At 43.8% G+C, this 19,823-nt stretch overlaps 2 protein-coding genes across 2 annotated transcripts in view; one reads left to right on the forward strand and one right to left on the reverse strand.

Moving 5' to 3' along the window:
• The first annotated feature begins 6,935 nt into the window (after positions 1-6,935).
• On the forward strand, positions 6,936-12,526 carry drc1 (dynein regulatory complex subunit 1 homolog (Chlamydomonas)). The gene is made up of 14 exons (XM_053445895.1): positions 6,936-7,034; positions 7,765-7,889; positions 8,232-8,415; positions 8,517-8,654; positions 8,956-9,042; positions 9,184-9,306; positions 9,500-9,627; positions 9,943-10,077; positions 10,173-10,551; positions 10,781-10,867; positions 10,989-11,063; positions 11,174-11,286; positions 11,495-11,647; positions 11,784-12,526. Exons 1-14 carry the CDS (start codon positions 6,987-6,989, stop codon positions 11,884-11,886), a joined length of 1,878 nt encoding a protein of 625 aa, XP_053301870.1. The 5' UTR covers positions 6,936-6,986; the 3' UTR covers positions 11,887-12,526.
• A 2,142-nt stretch (positions 12,527-14,668) lies between these two features.
• otofa (otoferlin a) overlaps positions 14,669-19,823 on the reverse strand; it is a 63,969-nt gene continuing 58,814 nt past the window's right edge. Inside the window, exons 42-46 of the mRNA XM_053445545.1 lie at positions 19,612-19,710; positions 17,386-17,627; positions 17,075-17,253; positions 16,490-16,590; positions 14,669-14,857 (exon numbers count right to left, since the gene is read on the reverse strand). Coding sequence (XP_053301520.1) covers positions 14,677-14,857; positions 16,490-16,590; positions 17,075-17,253; positions 17,386-17,627; positions 19,612-19,710 — 802 coding nt within the window. The 3' untranslated portion in view covers positions 14,669-14,676. The remainder of the gene's footprint in view (positions 14,858-16,489; positions 16,591-17,074; positions 17,254-17,385; positions 17,628-19,611; positions 19,711-19,823) is intronic.

The raw sequence follows: 19,823 nt of genomic DNA on the forward strand, positions 1-19,823 counted from the left end.
TATGATGATACTTGCGATCTTTTAGGTTCAATCTGCTGATAACTCTCTTTTATGCATGTGTGTTACATACCCTATTGTTGTAGCTTTAGGATACTTAAAGGAACAACTGTTGTGTCCACCGCCATGAGGACCCAGCAGCAGCAGTGTAAGTGAGGCTGCAGGTACATGATGACTAATGAGTCCACGCTGCAGTGTGCGAGCTGGTGAAAGCTGTTTCCTCACACAGGCCTGGCCCTTGTTCTCAGGTTACGTGGCCTTGTGTTTCTTGCAACCGAGGCTTTTCCTCCGTCATTAGGAGCTAATCTAAATGTGGGATAAGGATACTTGGCCGAATAATCGCAGCAACACATCCGTTAAACTCCTTTGGCTTTTTGGTCTTATGGAGCGCAGCCATCAGCAGGTCTAAGAGCATTTACGGATCTGCCGTGTCATATGATCCGGTTGCGGCCAGCGGAGCGGCTAAAGACACAGGCTTTTCGTCGTTTGCGCTCTGACACAGTGGAAGTGTGTTGGGCGGCTCTCGTGTGCGACGAGGCCCGGCCCGGAGCTCAGGAATGATGGCTCTGATTCCCGTTAAGCCTTGTTGCTTTCCTGAGGCACACCGGGTCCTTAAGCGAGGCTGAAAGTCAAGAAAGGAAGGAAAAGTCCTGGCGATAATGAACTGAAGGCCTCCACTTGATGGAGAAGGCTGGTGTAAAAGCTGTAGGGTACTTGTACAGGAATCAGTGGATGTAGTTAATAGTGAAATATAAATTAAAATCTCTGCCTACCTACCTCCCTACCTACCTACCTTCCTAACCACCAACTTACCTTCCAACTTACCTACCTACCTCCCTACCTACCTACCTACCTTCCTAACCACCTACTTACCTTCCAACTTACCTACCTACCTCCCTACCTTCCTGACCAACTACCTACCTACCTAGATACCTACCTTCCTGACTGACTACCTACCTACCTACCTTCCTACTTACCTACCTACATACCTACCTACCTACCTACCTTCCTGACTACCTTCCTTCCTACCTACCTACCTACCTACCTACCTACCTACCTACCTACCTTCCTACCTTCCTACCTACCTAACTGCCTTCCTACCTATCTACCTACCTACCTACCTACCTACCTACCTACCTACCTACTTACCTACCTACCTTCCTACTTCCCTACCTACCTACCTTCCTACCTACCTACCTACCTACCTTCCTACTTACCTTCCTACCTACATACCTACCAACCTTCCTGTCTACCTACCTTCCTACTTACCTATACCTACCTACCTAGACCTTATTTTGTAACCCTTTGGCACATAGCTCATAAATTGCAGGACACATTCACATCTTTGGATAAATATTCTTGGAGCCTGATAGAACCTTGTGCTGAAGGTAGTCCACTAGGGATTTGTGTCTTTGACCTGAAGTTGTTGACCCACAGCTGGAAAAAACAACACAGTATTTTTGGGATGTTCGAGTGTTCACGGGCTGAATTTACAAATCTTTGCTCCCTCATACTTCACCTTGGGAGACAGAGGTGGTTATCAGAATGTTTTGGGGTCTTTATCCTCCTTGTGGAAAAGAGAGACGGACCTACCTCCCTACCTACCTACCTTCCTAACCACCTACTTACCTTCCAACTTACCTACCTACCTCCCCACCTTCCTGACTACCTACCTACCTACCTAGATACCTACCTACCTTCCTGACTGACTACCTACCTACCTACCTTCCTACTTACCTACCTACCTACCTACCTACCTACCTACCTACCTACCTACCTACCTACCTACCTACCTACCTTCCTGACTACCTACCTAACTGCCTTCCTTCCTACCTACCTACCTACCTACCTACCTACCTACCTACTTACCTACCTACCTTCCTACTTCCCTACCTACCTACCTTCCTACCTACCTACCTACCTACCTACCTTCCTACTTACCTTCCTACCTACATACCTACCAACCTTCCTGTCTACCTACCTTCCTACTTACCTATACTTACCTACCTAGACCTTATTTTGTAACCCTTTGGCACATAGCTCATAAATTGCAGGACACATTCACATCTTTGGATAAATATTCTTGGAGCCTGATAGAACCTTGTGCTGAAGGTAGCCCACTAGGGATTTGTGTCTTTGACCTGAAGTTGTTGACCCACAGCTGGAAAAAACAACACAGTATTTTTGGGATGTTCGAGTGTTCACGGGCTGAATTTACAAATCTTTGCTCCCTCATACTTCACCTTGGGAGACAGAGGTGGTTATCAGAATGTTTTGGGGTCTTTATCCTCCTTGTGGAAAAGAGAGATGGACCTACCTCGCTACCTACCTACCTTCCTAACCACCTACTTACCTTCCAACTTACCTACCTACCTCCCTACCTTCCTGAATAACTACCTACCTACCTAGATACCTACCTTCCTGACTGACTACCTACCTACCTACCTTCCTACTTACCAACCAACCTACCTACCTACCTACCTACCTACCTACCTACCTACCTACCTTCCTGACTACCTACCTACCTACCTACCTACCTACCTACCTACCTATCTAACTGCCTTCCTATTTACCTACCTACATTCCTACCTACCTACCTACCTACCTACCTAACTACCTACCTACCTACCTACTTACCTACTTACCTACCTACCTACCTACTTACCTACTTACCTACCTACCTTCCTACTTACCTACCTACCTACCTTCCTACTTACCTACCTACCTACCTACCTACCTACCTACCTACCTACCTACCTACCTACCTGACTACCTACCTACCTACCTACCTAACTGCCTTCCTACCTACCTTCCTACATTCCTACCTACCTACCTACCTACCTACCTACCTACTTACCTACCTACCTTCCTACTTACCTACCTAACTACCTACCTACCTACCTACCTACCTACCTACCTACCTACCTACCTTCCTACTTACCTACCTACCTACCTACCTACCTACCTACCTATCTTCCTGACTACCTACCTACCTACTTACCTTCCTACCCACCTACCTACCTACCTACCTTCCTACCTACATACCTACCAACCTTCCTGTCTACCTACCTTCCTACTTACCTATACCTACCTACCTAGACCTTATTTTGTAACCCTTTGGCACATAGCTCATAAATTGCAGGACACATTCACATCTTTGGATAAATATTCTTGGAGCCTGATAGAACCTTGTGCTGAAGGTAGCCCACCAGGGATTTGTGTCTTTGACCTGAAGTTGTTGACCCACAGCTGGAAAAAACAACACAGTATTTTTGGGATGTTCAAGTGTTCTCGGGCTGAATTTACAAATATTTGCTCCCTCATACTTCACCTTGGGAGACAGAGGTGGTTATCAGAATGTTTTGGGGTCTTTATCCTCCGTGTGGAAAAGAGAGACGGAGGATGAGACGCGCTTTGTTTGCTTAAATAAGATGTTGAGTGTGCAACACTTGAACAACAGAGCTAACAGTAATCGTATACGGGCTACATTTCAGTCAGTGTGTGTTTTGTCACATCAGTTTATGATAAACTGCATTAATGGAGGCTGATTTACCGTCTCACTGAAAAAGAAATAATACAATCCACCAGTAATCGTGGCCCAATGCCCTCCAAAATGATTGTGCACCTAATCCATTCACAAAGAGCTTTGATGAAAACCACCGAGAGAGTAATTCTGTGACAGTTTATGTGGAAGAATTTAATAAGACTTTTAAATTGACTCATAACCGGATCTCGACTGCTCGCCCATTGAAGTGTTAAAGACTGTTTAAGTTTCTGTTTGAAAACAATGATGGAGTCATGAGAACGGACAGTGACAGACTGTGACTCCATAATAGAAGTGAAATCAAGCTTTTCCATAATTGTTGACATCGACCAACAAAGAAAGCGTTTCGAGGTATAGTGCATCAAACACAGACAGTGGTGGGATGTAACAAAGTACATTTACTTCATTACTCTACTTGATTATCTGATCAGTACTTTACTCTAAGTAGATTTAATTACGTGTACTTTCCCATTTAATCCCCTCATATATTAGCAAATATCTGTGTTAATTTACATTCACTGAAGTAAAATGCAAAAACCGATTTTCAACATTAGTCAATTTGTATAAAATAAACACGTGAATTCTATCATGTGCCATGAAGGTTCTTAATACAGAACTGGGGGTTGAGATTTTTGTGGCTTCTGCAGGAGGCCATGCCAGAAAACTATGACTTTATATTCATTAATTCCTAGAAAGAAAGAACAGTGATCAACGATTCGCCTGTAAACCTCAGAGCAGCTGTTTGATAAACTCACTGTGGCTACCAAATCATCGTTCATCAAAAAACTGAACACCAATCCAGACCTCAACCTGACTCAATCCTTCATTCTTTTCCCCTGAGCTCTGGGTCGTTATAATGTGTGAACTTGTTGGTTGACTTCTATAGAGCTCAGGAGGGAATAAGGCAGGAATGTTGCAGCATGAGGCTGAACCGAGGCTTGTTGATGTTTGCAGGGTTCAAATCATGATACAAACCTTTTCCTCTGACCTTCTGTGATGAAGAAATGAGGATTGAAAGCCGATAAGTGGCCTTCAGATCATTTTATGTGCTACAGCGTTTAAGCAACATATGAATGGAGTTTTTTTTCCATCCCACCCGCCCTGCAATGGTCTTTGTCTCTCTGCATATCTGCATCTGTGTTTGGCAAATAATCGTGCAGCAGAGGAGTTAGAGGTAATATGTTGGAACAAAAAAAAAAAGAAGGCCTGTTGGCAATAAATGGTCCAGCAGACGGCAAAACACACTTGTCCCTGCACTTGTTACCTTGAGTTCGGTACATTTCATTTTGATGGAGGAGTAGGGGGGAGGCTCTTGATGTTGTTTCTGAATCTGCCCTTCCGTTTTTCATTTAGTGAAAACTCATTCTTGTTAAATGACTGTTTTGCTGTTCTTTGACAAGGTCACGGCCTTCCTGCCGCCTGAATGCCTTTGAATTTCCCTGCTGCCCTCTGCGCTCCTCCTCCGCTCCTCTGTATTCCCCTCGTAGTGCATCTCCCCCCAGATACCAAGCGGCTAATATCTCTTTGGCTGTGGCAATATTAAGAAACTGTTAGTTAGGACTTAAAGTTGTTACGCAACCCCCCACAAGCAACACCAGCAACACTCTAAGCTGTCAGTTAGTTAACTGGCTGAAGGTCAGGCTTAGATTCTGCACCTCTCAACCCCGGAGCGATGAATGTGATGCTTTGTTGAACGAGGAGTAAACATATGCCCCCGGGAATTAGCAGACACACATACACACATACACACACACACACACACACACACACACACACACACACACACACACACACACACACACGCATGCACCCTCTTGCACAGAGCATATGCAGAGTGAATGGGGCTTATTATACACCTGTGAGTGGGGTCAAAGTCTGTCAATCCCTGGCTTATGGTATTATGATAGATTATAGAATCACTCTCTAATGGCAGTCATTCAGTTTGTAATCTGGGCAGCTTGATGCAGAAGCACTCAGCGTTCCAGCTATGGCTCTGTAGCAAATAAGGCCCTCTCCTCATTCATCCCTCCACTTCCCCCCTCTCACAAAGGTCTTATGACAAGTCAGCTGTTGGTGACATCACAGATGCTGGATCATATGTCAGAAACCTTCGCTGCCTGACTTGCATCCCGAGGCCACTTGAGGCCAAAAGAGCGACGTGCCCCCCCCCCCCCCCCCCCCCCTCCCTGGGGGCATGAGGCCGGGATTGAGGCTCACAACAGGCCGGAAAGGTGTGTGAGTGGGGGGGCACTCTTCAGGGCAGGAACATCTGACCCATGTGTGGGTTTGTTTGTGTGCCTGTCTTGCCATCAGCTTGAGAAGACATTTATCATTTGTTTTGAAGAGCGTGCTTGAATAACAAAGTCCAGCTTCTGTGCACGTGGGTCCTTAGATTTCTGCTTTTGATCAGCACATACATAAATCTGCACGTGTTTAAAACGGCTCTGAAATGCCACATTTCACTGACGTTAAGTCGGTGGAACCAGGGCAGTGTTCTGATAACGAGGCAGTAGTGCCACCTAAAGTCAGTGACTGAAAATTACATTAAGAGACAGTTCAGAAACATGTCACCATCTTTTGGCTCTAAAGTAAAACTGATTGTTTTTGTTGTCATGGCAACGGATTAATTTCCAAATAAATAAATAAATATATATATATATATATATATATATATATATATAAAAAATTAAGTATAAAAAAGTTGTACACGATTTCATTAACTGACTGAGAATCTTCACAGACATATAATAATAACCATTATAATAAGAGATATTATTATAATGTTTTAGTAGTAGTCGTAGTAGTAGTGAGAAGTAGCAGCAGTAAAAGTAATGGTAATGGTAGTGGTATCAGGTGTTTGTATATTTTTGCCTTTTTTTATCATCATATGTGAATAATGGATTTTATTTGCAAAACTTGTAACTCGAAACCCTGTAACAGTTACCCAGAGGGTTCGAGACATTCATAGTTGCCACTAGATGTCAGCACCAGGCTATGATAATACACTGTGATATCAGCCCCTCTGCCCTGCCTTGGTCTATCCCTACGGTTTCTCCGCACCTATTTTTATGCTGAATAAAAACCATAAATAATAATGATAATAATGTGTTAAAACTGATCACAATGACATATAGTTTAAATATATAGTTTTAAGATATTCCCCCCCTGTGTCTCATTCCCTATATTTGTTTTTATCGTAGTAAAGTAAACAAATAGATGGTATTCGGGATTTAGAACATAACATCCAAACCATAGCTGCTGTTGTAAAGTACATATTTTGTAGTTTTAAAGTCTTTGATCATGACAAGTCGTTTTTTTACTGCAATGACTGTGGAATTTCCGAGCTGCAATTGAAGGCAGCACTCGTCCCTCATTTACATGTGTCGCCAGAGCAACACGTAAACACACAAACTGCTGCGTTCAGGGCTCAGGCCTCATATCAAAGATGGACGAAGCTTCCAGCTCCAAAACAATGAATTCCTCAATTTCAGAGGCAAGTATTACTAACGTTGCACTTTTTACTGTGTGACCATGATGAAATCAATTGAGATTGTATTGATTAAAACTGCTCAACAGTGTACGAGCGTGGCTCAGACGTCATTACCTCCACCAAGGAGCTTTTGTTTTCACCCCAGTTCCTTTTTCTTGTGTTGGTTGGTTGGAGATATTGTGTTTTAAAACCTATGCATGATATTTGGAGTTGATGTTTCTGAGTGCTCTTGTATGATTACAATAATGTGTGTGACATTTTTTTGGTCAGCAGAGCAAAATATTGAACACAGAATACTTAAAGGAGCACTTACCAGTTGAATGGATGCATACAAATGAATTCCCTTGCGGTTTTTATCTATTTTTTTTTTTTAAATCTATGTTTAAAAACAGCCAGTTAGCATTTTGAACCTTCAGCTGCCACGATTTGAGTCAGCTGTCAGTTGACTCTGCTGCTTGGGGGCAACTGACAGCTGTTTACGAATTATTCTCTGAGACTTATACGTAGCTTATGAATGTTTACCTGCGTGTTACTGTTCTGTGCAACAAGAATAATTGATCTGTTTGTTTATGTTGCTGATTTCATCACAGGCAAGCAGCATATAAACAGTTTTACATCAAAGGCACATCGCAATAAAGGCACCTGTAGTTTTTTGCTGACTTGCACTCGCATTTAGAGGAATCAGCTTTGCCACAGCTCGAATAGAAATGGCCCTCTTTTTTCTGTTTGGTAGATGAGTACTCAGAGGATGATCAGCATGCAGAGAGATTTAACAGCAGCAGTGACCAACATCCAAACTGCTGCTGATGCCAGAGAGTCAACGAGAAGGAAGGAGCTGCAAGAAGCTCGCCAAAGGAGGTAATTTCTCCGGGAAGATTTTACGTTTAATGTCTTAAAGGTCCAGTGTGTAAGATTCAGGTGAAAGTGGTATAGGCAGAAGTTAAACCTGGAATGGGCCCTTTATATTCAAATACGTTATATTTACATCTGGATTGGGTCCTCTCTATGGAGGCTGCCATGTTTTTTAACAGTAGCCTAGACTGGACAAACTAAACAACTTTTGAGTTTTTATGAAAAATAAAGGCTACCACAGTCTCTCTCTCACGTTTTGAAGAGGACGGTGAGTTTTCCTAAAGTCTACACACTGCCCCTTTAAATCAATATCTCAACGATTTACTGGGTTTTTTCTTCCTGGCTCAGACTGGAGTTGCTGGAAGATAATGCGAGGTCCAGTCAGAATAAAGCTGAGGAGATTTTTGAAGCGTTGTCGTCAATGAAGGAGAAGGTGATCCCACAGGAGCTGCAGGAAGCTCTGAACACCCAGCAGAATATATGCACTCTTGTATTAGAAGACAAGGATAAACTCATAAACGACCTGCAAAAGGTAACTCTGTCTGTCTGTCCATAAAAATATGAAGGAGTCGTACGTTCTGGTGTTGTTTGCCCTCTTTGAACCTGACCACTTTCCATATGTCACCTGAACAGGAGCTGAAGGTTTCAGACGATCGCTTTGTGAAGGACTTGAGGAGAATGGCAGAGGAGCTGGACCTGATGAAGGAGAGGATGGAGGACCAGATCAAAACCCTGACCGAAGCCTACAGGGAGGAGATGTCCGGGGTTGAGGTAAAGGACCAGATCTGGTTCCAGTGATCCATCAAGTTTTCCTCTAGCACCACACTAAAAATGTCTCGGCGATATTGATTGCCTTCGCATGAAATCTGTCAGGCTCTCATGTTCCCCTCAGGATGAATCGCTATCGCTTTACAGATCCCTTAACTCACCATCACCACTACAGATATTTAATTATCCTTCGTGATCGAATACCTGCAAAACTAATGTCAGTCCCATCAGCTTTGTGTTATTGGGTTACCATGCAAGTGTAACTAGACTTTCTAACTGTTGTTTTTGTTGTTGTTGTCGACAGAGATTTTGTCTGCAGGAAATTGAAGTTTTAGTCACAAAAGACAAGTCTGAGTGGGAAAACCACATGAAGGAACTCTGGGACCAAGAGGTCAGGATAACACACACGCACATGCACACGCACACGCACACACACTCACACACTCAAACACACACACACACACACACACACAGCATATCTTATGTCTTACAAATCTCAATTTTGTATCTAATGGAAACTAACCTGTTTCAGCTTGAGAGGCTGGAGCAGAGGAAGGAGAAAGTGGGAGAGTATGAAACCAAAATTCACCATCTGATGTTGGACAATATGGACAAGGAGAGCATCATCAAGATAGAGCAGGATGCTAATTTTCAGGTTTGCACAAACATCAAGATGGACCCAAGTGTCTTAAAGGTTCAGTGTGGAAAATGTAGGGACATCTAGTGGTGAAGTCACCTATCCCTCCCTCCTTTAAATTGAAAATGCAGCAGTGGTAGTGCCTCTGATTTCACTTTGAAATGTTTCACCATTAACTGTTTCCCCTCGCGTCCCATTCATGGCTCTGCAGGCTCTGGATGTAGAGAATCAGAAGATGAAGGCCTCCACCATGCTCATGAATCTCCAACAAATAAAGCAAAAGAATAACGTAGATGTACACAATTTCAACCTGAGCCAGATGTATGAAAGGATCAGCAGGTAAAGCAGATGTTCTCACACAAATACACGCACACACGTTGAACGCATACATCCGCCAAGGCCCAACAGTCCTCATCAAGCTGCACCAAGTTACACATTCATACATATGTTAAAATCTTAAAAACATGCCATATCTCTCAATGTTGACAAGAAAAGTTGTAGATCTGCCCCTTTGTCCAGATCTACGGTGGAATTTTTATAGTTTTAACAAACATCAAAAAAACAAACAAACAAACAGAAGCTCCATGGCTGAGGTAACAGTTTAAGTTAAGATTCGATTCCCTCTGGGTTTCTATTGACGGCTTTGTGTATCAGTCTGCAGATGGAGATAAAAAAACTGGTCACCAAGTTCTCGAATCAGGCGAAGTACTTACGTGACACAAGCCATCATTTGAAAAAAGACTACAAGCGCATCCTCGAGCAGCACGAACGAGTGCAGAAGAAAATCAAGTGAGTCTGAATCATCCTGGAACGTCGACATGTGGTACGATCGCCTGCTTCTCTTTTACCTGAAACTTTTCTCTCCACCTCCACCTCTCACACAGACACTTTGCAGTCGCTGATGCCGGGAGGTTTAAGGAGATGTGGCGCATGGTTGAAGCGGAGGTGACCCTACTAGTGGAAAAGGCTTTGGCCATCGATTCGGAGATCTGTGTGAAGCATCTGGGCCTAGCCTGGGATCAACCTGTGTTGCCCTTCAGAGAGCTCCCCGGGTCCATCCGGCCTAAGCAACAAACCAACACAGACCTGCACCCCCAGCTGGCTCAAACCCAGCAGGCCTTACAGTGCAGCGGGGGGGCGGAGGACACATCGGACGGGGCGAGCTCGGAGGCTGAGACCACGGCCGGGGACCAGGAAGGGAGCGATGCAGGGCTGGAGGAGGAGACGCTGGTGGCAGTGAGCCACCTGCTGTGTGATGCAACGGTGAGCGATAACAGGAGAGGATTGGTCTGTTGTAAGCTAAAATTATATTCAACAAATAATTGGACATTTTGGGAAATCCGCTCATCTACTTTCTGTCCGTCAGTTAAATGAGATCAGAACTGGAATGTAAAAAAAAAAGAGTGAGTGGTTTTAATCTTCCAATCTCACTCTTGACAATAATATGAAAGTACAACATCACAACCACAAGTTTCTCTTCCTCCTGTGCCAGGGTCTGATTCAGGAGAGTCTCCTGATGCTGCTGAGTCCCCTGGAGGAGGACGTACAGATGGCTATGAAGTTGGGCTCCTCCCTCTATGTGAGTCCATGTCCAGTTATCTTTCTGCTGACCCCCCACATGAACTCGCCATCAGCACGTCCCCTGGACACGGGGGGGGGTGAAATCCTGAACGACCTGACATGTTGTTTCTCTCTTTCAGGCCTTGGGCCTCGCTGATAAGGATTTCCCCAAGTTGGCTCATTTCCTCTTAAAGTACAGACAGGAGCAGAGCGAGGTGAGCGGTGCAGCCGATCGATTCCATTGAGGAGGTGCTTGTCCAAACAATGGTGTTGAGTCTGAAAAAATCTATTTAACAGTTACAATTTGTGTCCTTCGTGCCTGCAGGATGTTAGTGGTGAGCTGAGTGCTTCCAGTGACCAGGAGGAGGCGCTCATCATCAATCCTAACCAAGTCCTGATAGCTCTTAAAGGTTTCCTCCAGCAGCACAAGGGATCCAGGTACTACACACACAGACACACACACACACAAACACACACACACACACACAGACACACACACACACACACCACTTCTTTATGAGCATTGAATAACTCTGCGTCTTCAAGCAAATAGAGACAACACTATGGTTGTTATCCAGACTGTGTGTTTGATTCATAGTTAAGACGGTTGTTTATTAATATGTGACGATTCCCTGTGTGTTCCAAGGGAGAACTCAGACCAATCACAGTCCAGTGTTCTGCAAACAGAACTCAGGGACAGTTCAGCGGACAGAGTTTACTGGGAAAGTTTGAGCAACATCATCACTGAGGACAAAGTCAGACTCTGGGAGGCGGCAGAGGAGTCGCTACAGCAGCATCTGTGAGTAACACACACACTCTCTCTCTCTCTCTCTCTCTCACACACACACACACACACACACACACACACACACAGGCAGGCAGAAGACAAACCTCAATCAGTGCTCAGACTTTTTGTTCTTCATCCGTCCATCCAGGGTGGTCCTCACGGAGATTTCTGAGCTTGACATTGAGAAAGAGAGTCTGGAGCAGGAGAACACGGAGCTGCGGCTGCTGCTGCAACAATCCCTCAGCTTATGAGTACGTGTGTGTTTTTGTTTTTTAGATACACAATGAGGGCAAAGATTCACAACCTTCCAGCGTAACAGTAAAGAAGCCCATAACAGCAGTGTAGTGTAATGTAATGTAGGTAACAGTGCAGTTTCCTGTCATGACAGTATGTTTTGAAGCTGACAGGATTTCATTAATTGATTAGCTGATCAACAGAACATCAATCATAATAACATCCAAACTGTTTAGGTCTGATTTGATGATACAAGCTGATTAAATCTTCTGGTTTGTGACCAAAACAAACGATAAGAAAACATCAACTGAAAGCTAGGACCCTGTTATCGTCATTTTTATATATTTATATTTCTTATATTAAAAGACCCAATAATTGATTGAAAAAATAATCAACAGATTGAAAGATTTTAAATATCCTTTGAAGTAGACCTTTGAAGCATCATCCATCTGATTGCATTGTATTCTCTTGTAGGTCAGAAATGCAGGTTCACCAGGAGTTTCTATGAACATGTGCATGAACTCATCAGTATTTGTAAAAAGAGTATGTTTAAAATAAAGAAGAAAAAACTCCTATTAAATATTGTTGTGCTTGCAGCCCTGGAGTATAAATTGTGTTGCATATAAGAAATCCTGTGAGACAAAGCGAATGAATTAGTACAGAAACATACAGCGACCAATTGTGTGTGTGTGTGTGTGTGTGTGTGTGTCAGGACAGTGTCATCCAGCAGCGTTGAAGAGTTTGTGAGCTCCGAGGGCAGAGAGAAGCAGAGCAGAGCCAGCAGGGCGGCCAGGAGCCCCACACAGGGCAGCCTGCAGCTCCTCCACACCACGATGAACACACTTCTCATGGGACTCAGCAGCCACACCACGCTGCCACTGGGACGACTGCACAGAGACTCAAAGACATGAAGCGGCAAATCCAAACACGACCAGAGAACACACGAATCAATGAAATCTAGAAAGGACACTGAAATAGGGGAAATGGGTGAAATAAAATACTGACAGATGTTGAAACGTCAAATGATGATTAATTAAGATGAAAAAAACAAAAGAACATGCTGTTGAAAGCAGCGAAACTGTCATTTGAAGTGTCAAATATGAAAAACTTTTTCTCAAACCAGTTGTCCTTGGAATCCAGTTTATTTCAAATGTTAAAACAGACAAAAAATAAATTACGCACACCTTTGAACAGCTATATCATACATTACACAAAATTCATCGTAAAAACAGGCAAGTTTAGTGCAACCGATTACTCTGTATCGGTGGAACACAGAATCACAAACAGAGACTGCAAAACAAACGAAGTCAAGCACAGGCAAAACATTTTTAAATGGGATTAACAGACACTGCAAACAATATCATCTCACACGTAGACAGGGCCGGAGTTTCCAGAGTCAACCCTGAGCCACTTTCCCACTCAAGTGCACTTTGATCATATTTCCATCTTTACCTTATCTGAAGTTTGTTACACAGTAGAGGTGGTGATTGGTTTGTGTCAGGCTGGAGTGACGAGCCATTGCAACACACATGACCTCTGGTCGGTTATAACAATGATGCATGCACGTCGACAAACAGTGTACTTCTACATTTAGGTAGAAACCCCGAAGTATTTGTTGCATTTGATTTGCTTTAAATTTGTCGGATTGTCCTGTGAGGATTTTTATATTACAAAGCACAGGGCATTCTGGGAGAATCGGCTGAACTCTGCTTGTACAGTCCACGTGTTAAATGGAATTAAAGAAATTGTTCTTCAAATTATTTGCAAAAGCCGTTCGACCAAAGTTTGCTTAATTGCTTTGATGCAAGTGCTTCAATATCAACAGTTGAACTAAACCAGGTAGAAAGCTCACTCATCGCTTCGTTATTAGTTTTTCATCTTGTTCCGTGTCTCGTTGAACTTCATTAGGAAAATAGACATCTTTATTTTGTGTTTCTTCATTATTATTTTTGAAGTGTGCAAAGACTGCAAGAGCTATTATTATAGTTTTAAAAAAAAACATCAAGACTTTGTTTCAGCGCCCACATTTAGCATTTATAAGTTTAATCTAAACATTATTAGTCTATAACAGTATAATGTAGATTTAAGTGTTTGTGTGCAAACATGAGTGGACGTTGACGACATAATAAAACAGATAAAATATGTCTTTACAAGAGAAATGTACATTTTTAACTTAAACTACATTATAACGTGTAAACTGTTTATCAAATGTTTATATAGTTCTCATAAAGACTAAATACTGGCACTCAAAGCAAAGTGTTAACAATAAATACTTGTTCCCTATTAACCTATATCAATAGCCGAAACTGGAGCGGTAATGGGAGATGTTACAGCATCACTTGTAATGTACGTCCATGCATTTGCCTGACCACGAACCCAACACTCGGATTCAGCTTAATAAATAAATAGGTAAATAACTAAATTGAAAGCTGTATAAATAGATAAAGGAACATTCTTTGTCAGGTGACGTTGAAAACAGGAAGTTTCTGGTCAGATCAGGGGTTAATTTGTGTCATGTGACTGCGCCGTGGTCAGTTCAAAGATGGAGGTGGAGATGCTGAAGCGTTATGCCGCCGCCGAAATGGTGAGAGTGTGAGCGCTTCTCGTGACGTCCAGGAGGGGGCGTAGTCTTCAGAGTGGATCAGAGGAGCAAATAATAGACAGGACGACCAGAGTGCCTTTTTTTCTGAGACTGAGAGAAGCTCCTCGTACTCCCTCTGTGCCCCCCCCACCCACCACCACCACCACCCTCATTCCTCGCCCCATCCGGCCCGCCACCCGCCCTCCCTGTCCTCCCAGCAGCCCTCTCACGCCCCCAGCAGCTTCTTGACAAGGTAGCCCGGCATGCTGTAGAGGAAGAGGCCCAGCATGATGAGCAGCAGCAGGGCCAGCACGATCTTGATGATCAGCCACTTGTAGCGGTTGCACACCAGGTAGCGGATGGCTTTCAGCGGGCTCAGGAACCACAGGAAGGTGGTGTCTGGGCGGCTGGAGGGAAGGGGGGGAGGGTTTGGTGGAGGTTAAAGAGGAGGAGAGTGGCCAATGTGGTGCAGGCGTGGTGCAGGGGGTGGGGGGTGGAGTACAGGGAGAGAGGAATGGGATGAGTAAAAGAGAGAGGGAGAGAGAGAGAGAGAAAGCTCATATTAGTGGTTGGCACGCCACGTTGCAGTTGTGAGTCAGCTTGAACACCACATGCTCACGTTTCCCGAGGACGCGGTGATCACATCACAGAGGAGAAGCTTCACATTAGAAACAAGTGCACAATGAGAGTGTTGATCAAATGGATGAGTGATCGACCAGCAGCTCCAAACAGTTCCCATGCCTCGAGGGAATTGAACATTTCATTGTCAATAACACAACAAATGTTTTGGTTCATTTTGTGGGTCCAGTTTATTTCCCATTAATCTCTTAAAATGTGTCCTGGAAAGAATCGTATAATCTGGTAAATTTCCATACAGATGGGCTGAGATGAATATGTCTCCAAACAAAACAATAAATCAGATAAAAAAGGAATACATTATTAATTTATAAGTGTTCACTATTCACTGGGGTTTAAATCCAGTGATCTATTTTATCTTTTATCTGAATTTCTTTAACTATCTTTCCTATGTTTAGAGACAAATTAGAAGAGTCTTTCCAAGAAAACGTCAAGAAATTATTGGGAAATATTATTCCCAAAATGCTATTCTGGTTATAATCATATTTAAAATATGAAATATAACCTGTTCATGCTCCTGTAGGATTTTAACTGTAAGGAGGGTCTGTAAGGTTGATCACTTATGGGATGTGTGATGGCACTTTGTGGTGAATGACATCTGCAAGACACGACACAGAGGAGACGATTCTACTGCTACGACAGCGGAGGAGAGAGAAGAAAGACATAATACAAAGAGAGAGAGAGAGAGAGAGAGAGAGAGAGAGAGAGAGAGATATTTTGTAGGCACAGAGGAGAAGGAGACAAAGGTGGGACTGGAGAATCCAGGAGGCGGGGGGTCAAATAGAAAAGCAGAGAGAGCGAGGAGGGGGCGGAGGCTACCAGCGCGTCAGGCCCCCAGCATCTTCTTCACCAGGTAGCCGGGGACAGAGTAGAGGAAGAGGGCCAGCAAGAGCAGCAGCAGCATCAGCCCCAGGGCCTTGAGGATCAGCCAGCGGTAGTTGTGCCAGAGGAAGTAACGAATGGACTTCAGGGGAGTCAGAAACCACATTAGACTGGTGTCCGGGCGGCTTATTCCCAAAGGAGGGAGCGCAGGAGGAGAGGAACGCAGGTAGTGGGGGCAAAAAAAGGGGAGAAAGGGGCCGACAAGGAGGAGGAGTCACACAGAGAGGAGGAGGGGAGACAGAGGGAGACAGTTGAAGAGATGGTCGGAGGAGAACGAGTGAAAGTGTAACACTGACTGTTTGACAGAGCAGAAAGAAGTGTCGCGGGCAAACGGGACCAAATCAAACTGCATCGAGTCAGGACTGTTTTTGATAACACTGCTTTTTGCACTGTACGAATGATTCAAGTCTTAATGTCTGTGCCTGATTCTGATCCACACAACCCCACAGTCGTATGAGTGTTTGTGACAGACTGATTCTAAATGTGTAGTTTTTTTCATCAAATATGCGTCGGTATCTTACTTTGGTTTCTCCAGTGGATCCGGCTCATTTCGGCCGAGTCCCACAGGACTTTTCTCTGCTTCTTCCGCAGTCACCAGGTGAAGCTCGGCTTCAACTTTACCCTGAAACGACAGAGATGGCGTTAATCACAGGTTTCTCTCACCCAGTGTCACCAGGGTGGGAATGAAAGAGGAACCGTTCTGTCCGTTACAAGTCAGCGTAACATAAAAAACAATTTTAAAGCTGTTGCTTTGAGGGAAAGTTGTTGCTTTAAGGTCTTTCTGTGAAGTTATAGTTTGTAGTTAAACTAAAAATTTTACTTTACAAAGTTTTCATTTGAAGGATTTTGATAGAAAGCTAGAAGTTTTCAGTATTTTAAAGGAAAAGAATGAAAAGAATAAACATTATTTGAAGTAACAGAAAGAATTTGGCTCGGTGCTTTAAATCGTGTATTTTGTGTATCATGATCTCGTTGACTCCTTTTTTACCTACCTTCTTCTTGATTCAGCTGATTTTACTTCATCTTTTTCTCCCTTCAGTGCCTTTTTCAACTGGTGTTTTTTTTTACAGAGATTCATAAGCGTTTATAATTATCTCAGTACACACCGTCAGCTCCATCTCATCGTTCTCATCACGGGCCACGAACGGCCACCAGCCTTTCACTCTCTTCTGTTTGAAGATGGAGATGGTGGGAAGCTCCTGCTCATTTCGGATCATGTCCAGCGAGCACTGCTTGGCCGTCTTGGCGCCGCGGGGGAACCGGTTCAGGTCCAGCTCAATGGCACCTGGAGAGTGGTGATGAATGAAGCAGTCAGTAAGAGCGATGCTACTTTCTCTATAGTTCAGCAGATGGAAAACTCTGCTGACAACAAGCAGTAGAAGACAGAGGAGGTGCGACTGCTCCCATCAGTCCTCACCCAGGAAGTCGTCTGCAGAGAAGTGGTCGGCGTCCCACACCTGCAGCGTGAGGCGAGGAGGGATCTTGTATTCGGTCTCGTCCCAGGAGAACATGGACTCCTTCTTGGAGATGACGATCTTCTCCTCAGCCATGAGGTAATCGAAGGGGTAGACGAAGCGCCAGTTGAAGTTGCCCTCGCCGGTCAGCGAGTGGTAGTGCACGTCTGTGTCCTGCTTGTCCTCCTGCTGCCCCTTCAGCCACCTGCGGGTCACCGAGTCACAGAGGTCAGAGCAGAACTTTGGTTCAAATGAGTGGATAGATTCAAATCTTCAGTCATGCACTTATAAGGTCTGATATGTAGGACATTGCACTGGTCTGTCAGTTGCTGTGTATTAATTTGGTTAATTTAATAGAACAAGAGAGATGATGCTAAAAGGTCAAAATCAAAACACATCATGTGACTTTCCGACAGCGAATCAGATTAATAATTGTGTGTGGGTGTGATGTTACGATAAATGAACTTGAACAAGACATCAAATCTGATTAGATGTTGGAGCGTCACATGATTTTTTTTAAGCCATGCACACACAGAGCTTGCAGAAATGTTATTAGCGCAATTGATCCGATAAAAGGCTACAAGGTTGGTTCCACTGGAGCTCCTTCATCAGCAGTGGTGTGAGGCTGGTGAGGAGCAGGAGGAGAGCTGCACCCTCAGTTCTCAAATCGTCAAAACCGACTAAAGATAATCATCAGCCTGAAATTAATACTGGAAAAATGTGAAAGAATGTGCCATGGTTTGGAAACTGAGATGCCCTGGCAGACTTTAGGCTGCAGCGAGGACACTTTCACTGACACTGTCACATCCACAGGTGACACCACGTGAGCTGAGGGAATCAGTGAGTCTGGTTACGAGATGCAGGAGTGAAGTGGCCCCGAGGAAATATACCAACGTCATCATTACCTTCAAATAATAATGACATACCCAGGCTGCAGAATGACAGTGTGGCTCAAAACACTGGAGCTCTGTCATACAGGCATGCATGTCGTTCAGAGTTCTTCCATGCAATCTGTTTTCTTTATTTTACAACATCTGACAAAACATCTGTTTTTTGAGGTATTTGTCTGGTAGCAACTGCAGTACAGGACCAAACCACAAGGAGAGTGTGTTCGTTTTGTTTCCGGATTTCTTTCTCTCACTTTCTTTAACATCGTGAAGTAGGGTGTATTTCCACATTATTGGATCCTGATGAAATGTGTTGAGTGTTGGGCCTTGGCGGATATATAATTTATTAAATGTGGTATTACACGTGATCTTTTTTACATCAACAGTGGATTATAAGACTAATTGTGATGTGAACCCGTGATGTTCGTAGAGATGAACCCACAGACTCAGTTTCCCTTTCCTTCATGGATCTTTGTAGCCCCTTTTAAGATATTTAAAATCTTCTGATTTTAAAACGCTGATATTTCTCTGTATCTGCTGGATGTGTTAAGATTTTCACCTTATCTATTTTTAAAGGTGAAACTATGTTATGTATGCATTTTTTGCCATTTTCACTAAAGTTCTTGGGAATGATTCATGGATCTTGATGAAAACAATCTTCTTATCTTTAAGTGTGTGGAATTTGATGCAGTTTGATTTAGGGGACATGTTGGGCCTTGGTGTGAGCTCTACTGAGTTCCATTCTAGTTTTGGTGATTTGATTAGATCAGACTTGTTAGTCAGAGTTCTTAAAATGTGTGGTTTATGTGGTTTGGTCCTTACTGTGCAAATTTTCCATTCGTCATTAGATTACAGCGTGCTGATTAGAGGGTGTGAGACAAGCCAGGTAGCGTGCGATGTGACAAATAAACCAGGGGAAAAGATTATAAAGAAATGATTGAAGGGCTTCAGGGGAGGGGGGGAGAAGGGAGGTAGTAATACGAGCCATGCGATGGGATCGTGTGTTTACCCCCTGACATAGATGTCAGACATCTTCTCTCCTGTCATGAAAGAGTCGTCCTCTAGAACTACGTCATCAGTGTTCCAAATAACAAGACGGAGCTCAAAGCTGGACACCAGCAGAGCATTGACCAGAGGAGAGAGAGAGGACGACAGACACAGACAGACGAGGACACACCACAAACACGCACACAGAAAAAATGGAAAACAAACAAAAAAGATGGTTAACAGCAACAAAAAAAAATCCACACACAGCTCACACCCGCGGGACGAGGCCTGGCTGCCGCGACCCGCTGTACCTACCCCCGGACAAATATGTCACTGGACTTTTCCCCAGTGAAGTAATCATCGTCCTCCAGTATTACTTCGTCTGTATTCCAAATAATCACCCTGAGCTCATATCTGGTAAGGGGGGGAGGAAGGACACATACACACATATATAATTGGACTAACTGTATGTTTGACAGTAAATGAAAAGAGCTGACTCGTCAAACAGACTCACCATAATTCAACCT

The sequence above is a fragment of the Pleuronectes platessa genome, chromosome 17 (assembly GCF_947347685.1).
Source record: "Pleuronectes platessa chromosome 17, fPlePla1.1, whole genome shotgun sequence".
NCBI classification, from domain to species: domain Eukaryota; kingdom Metazoa; phylum Chordata; class Actinopteri; order Pleuronectiformes; family Pleuronectidae; genus Pleuronectes; species Pleuronectes platessa.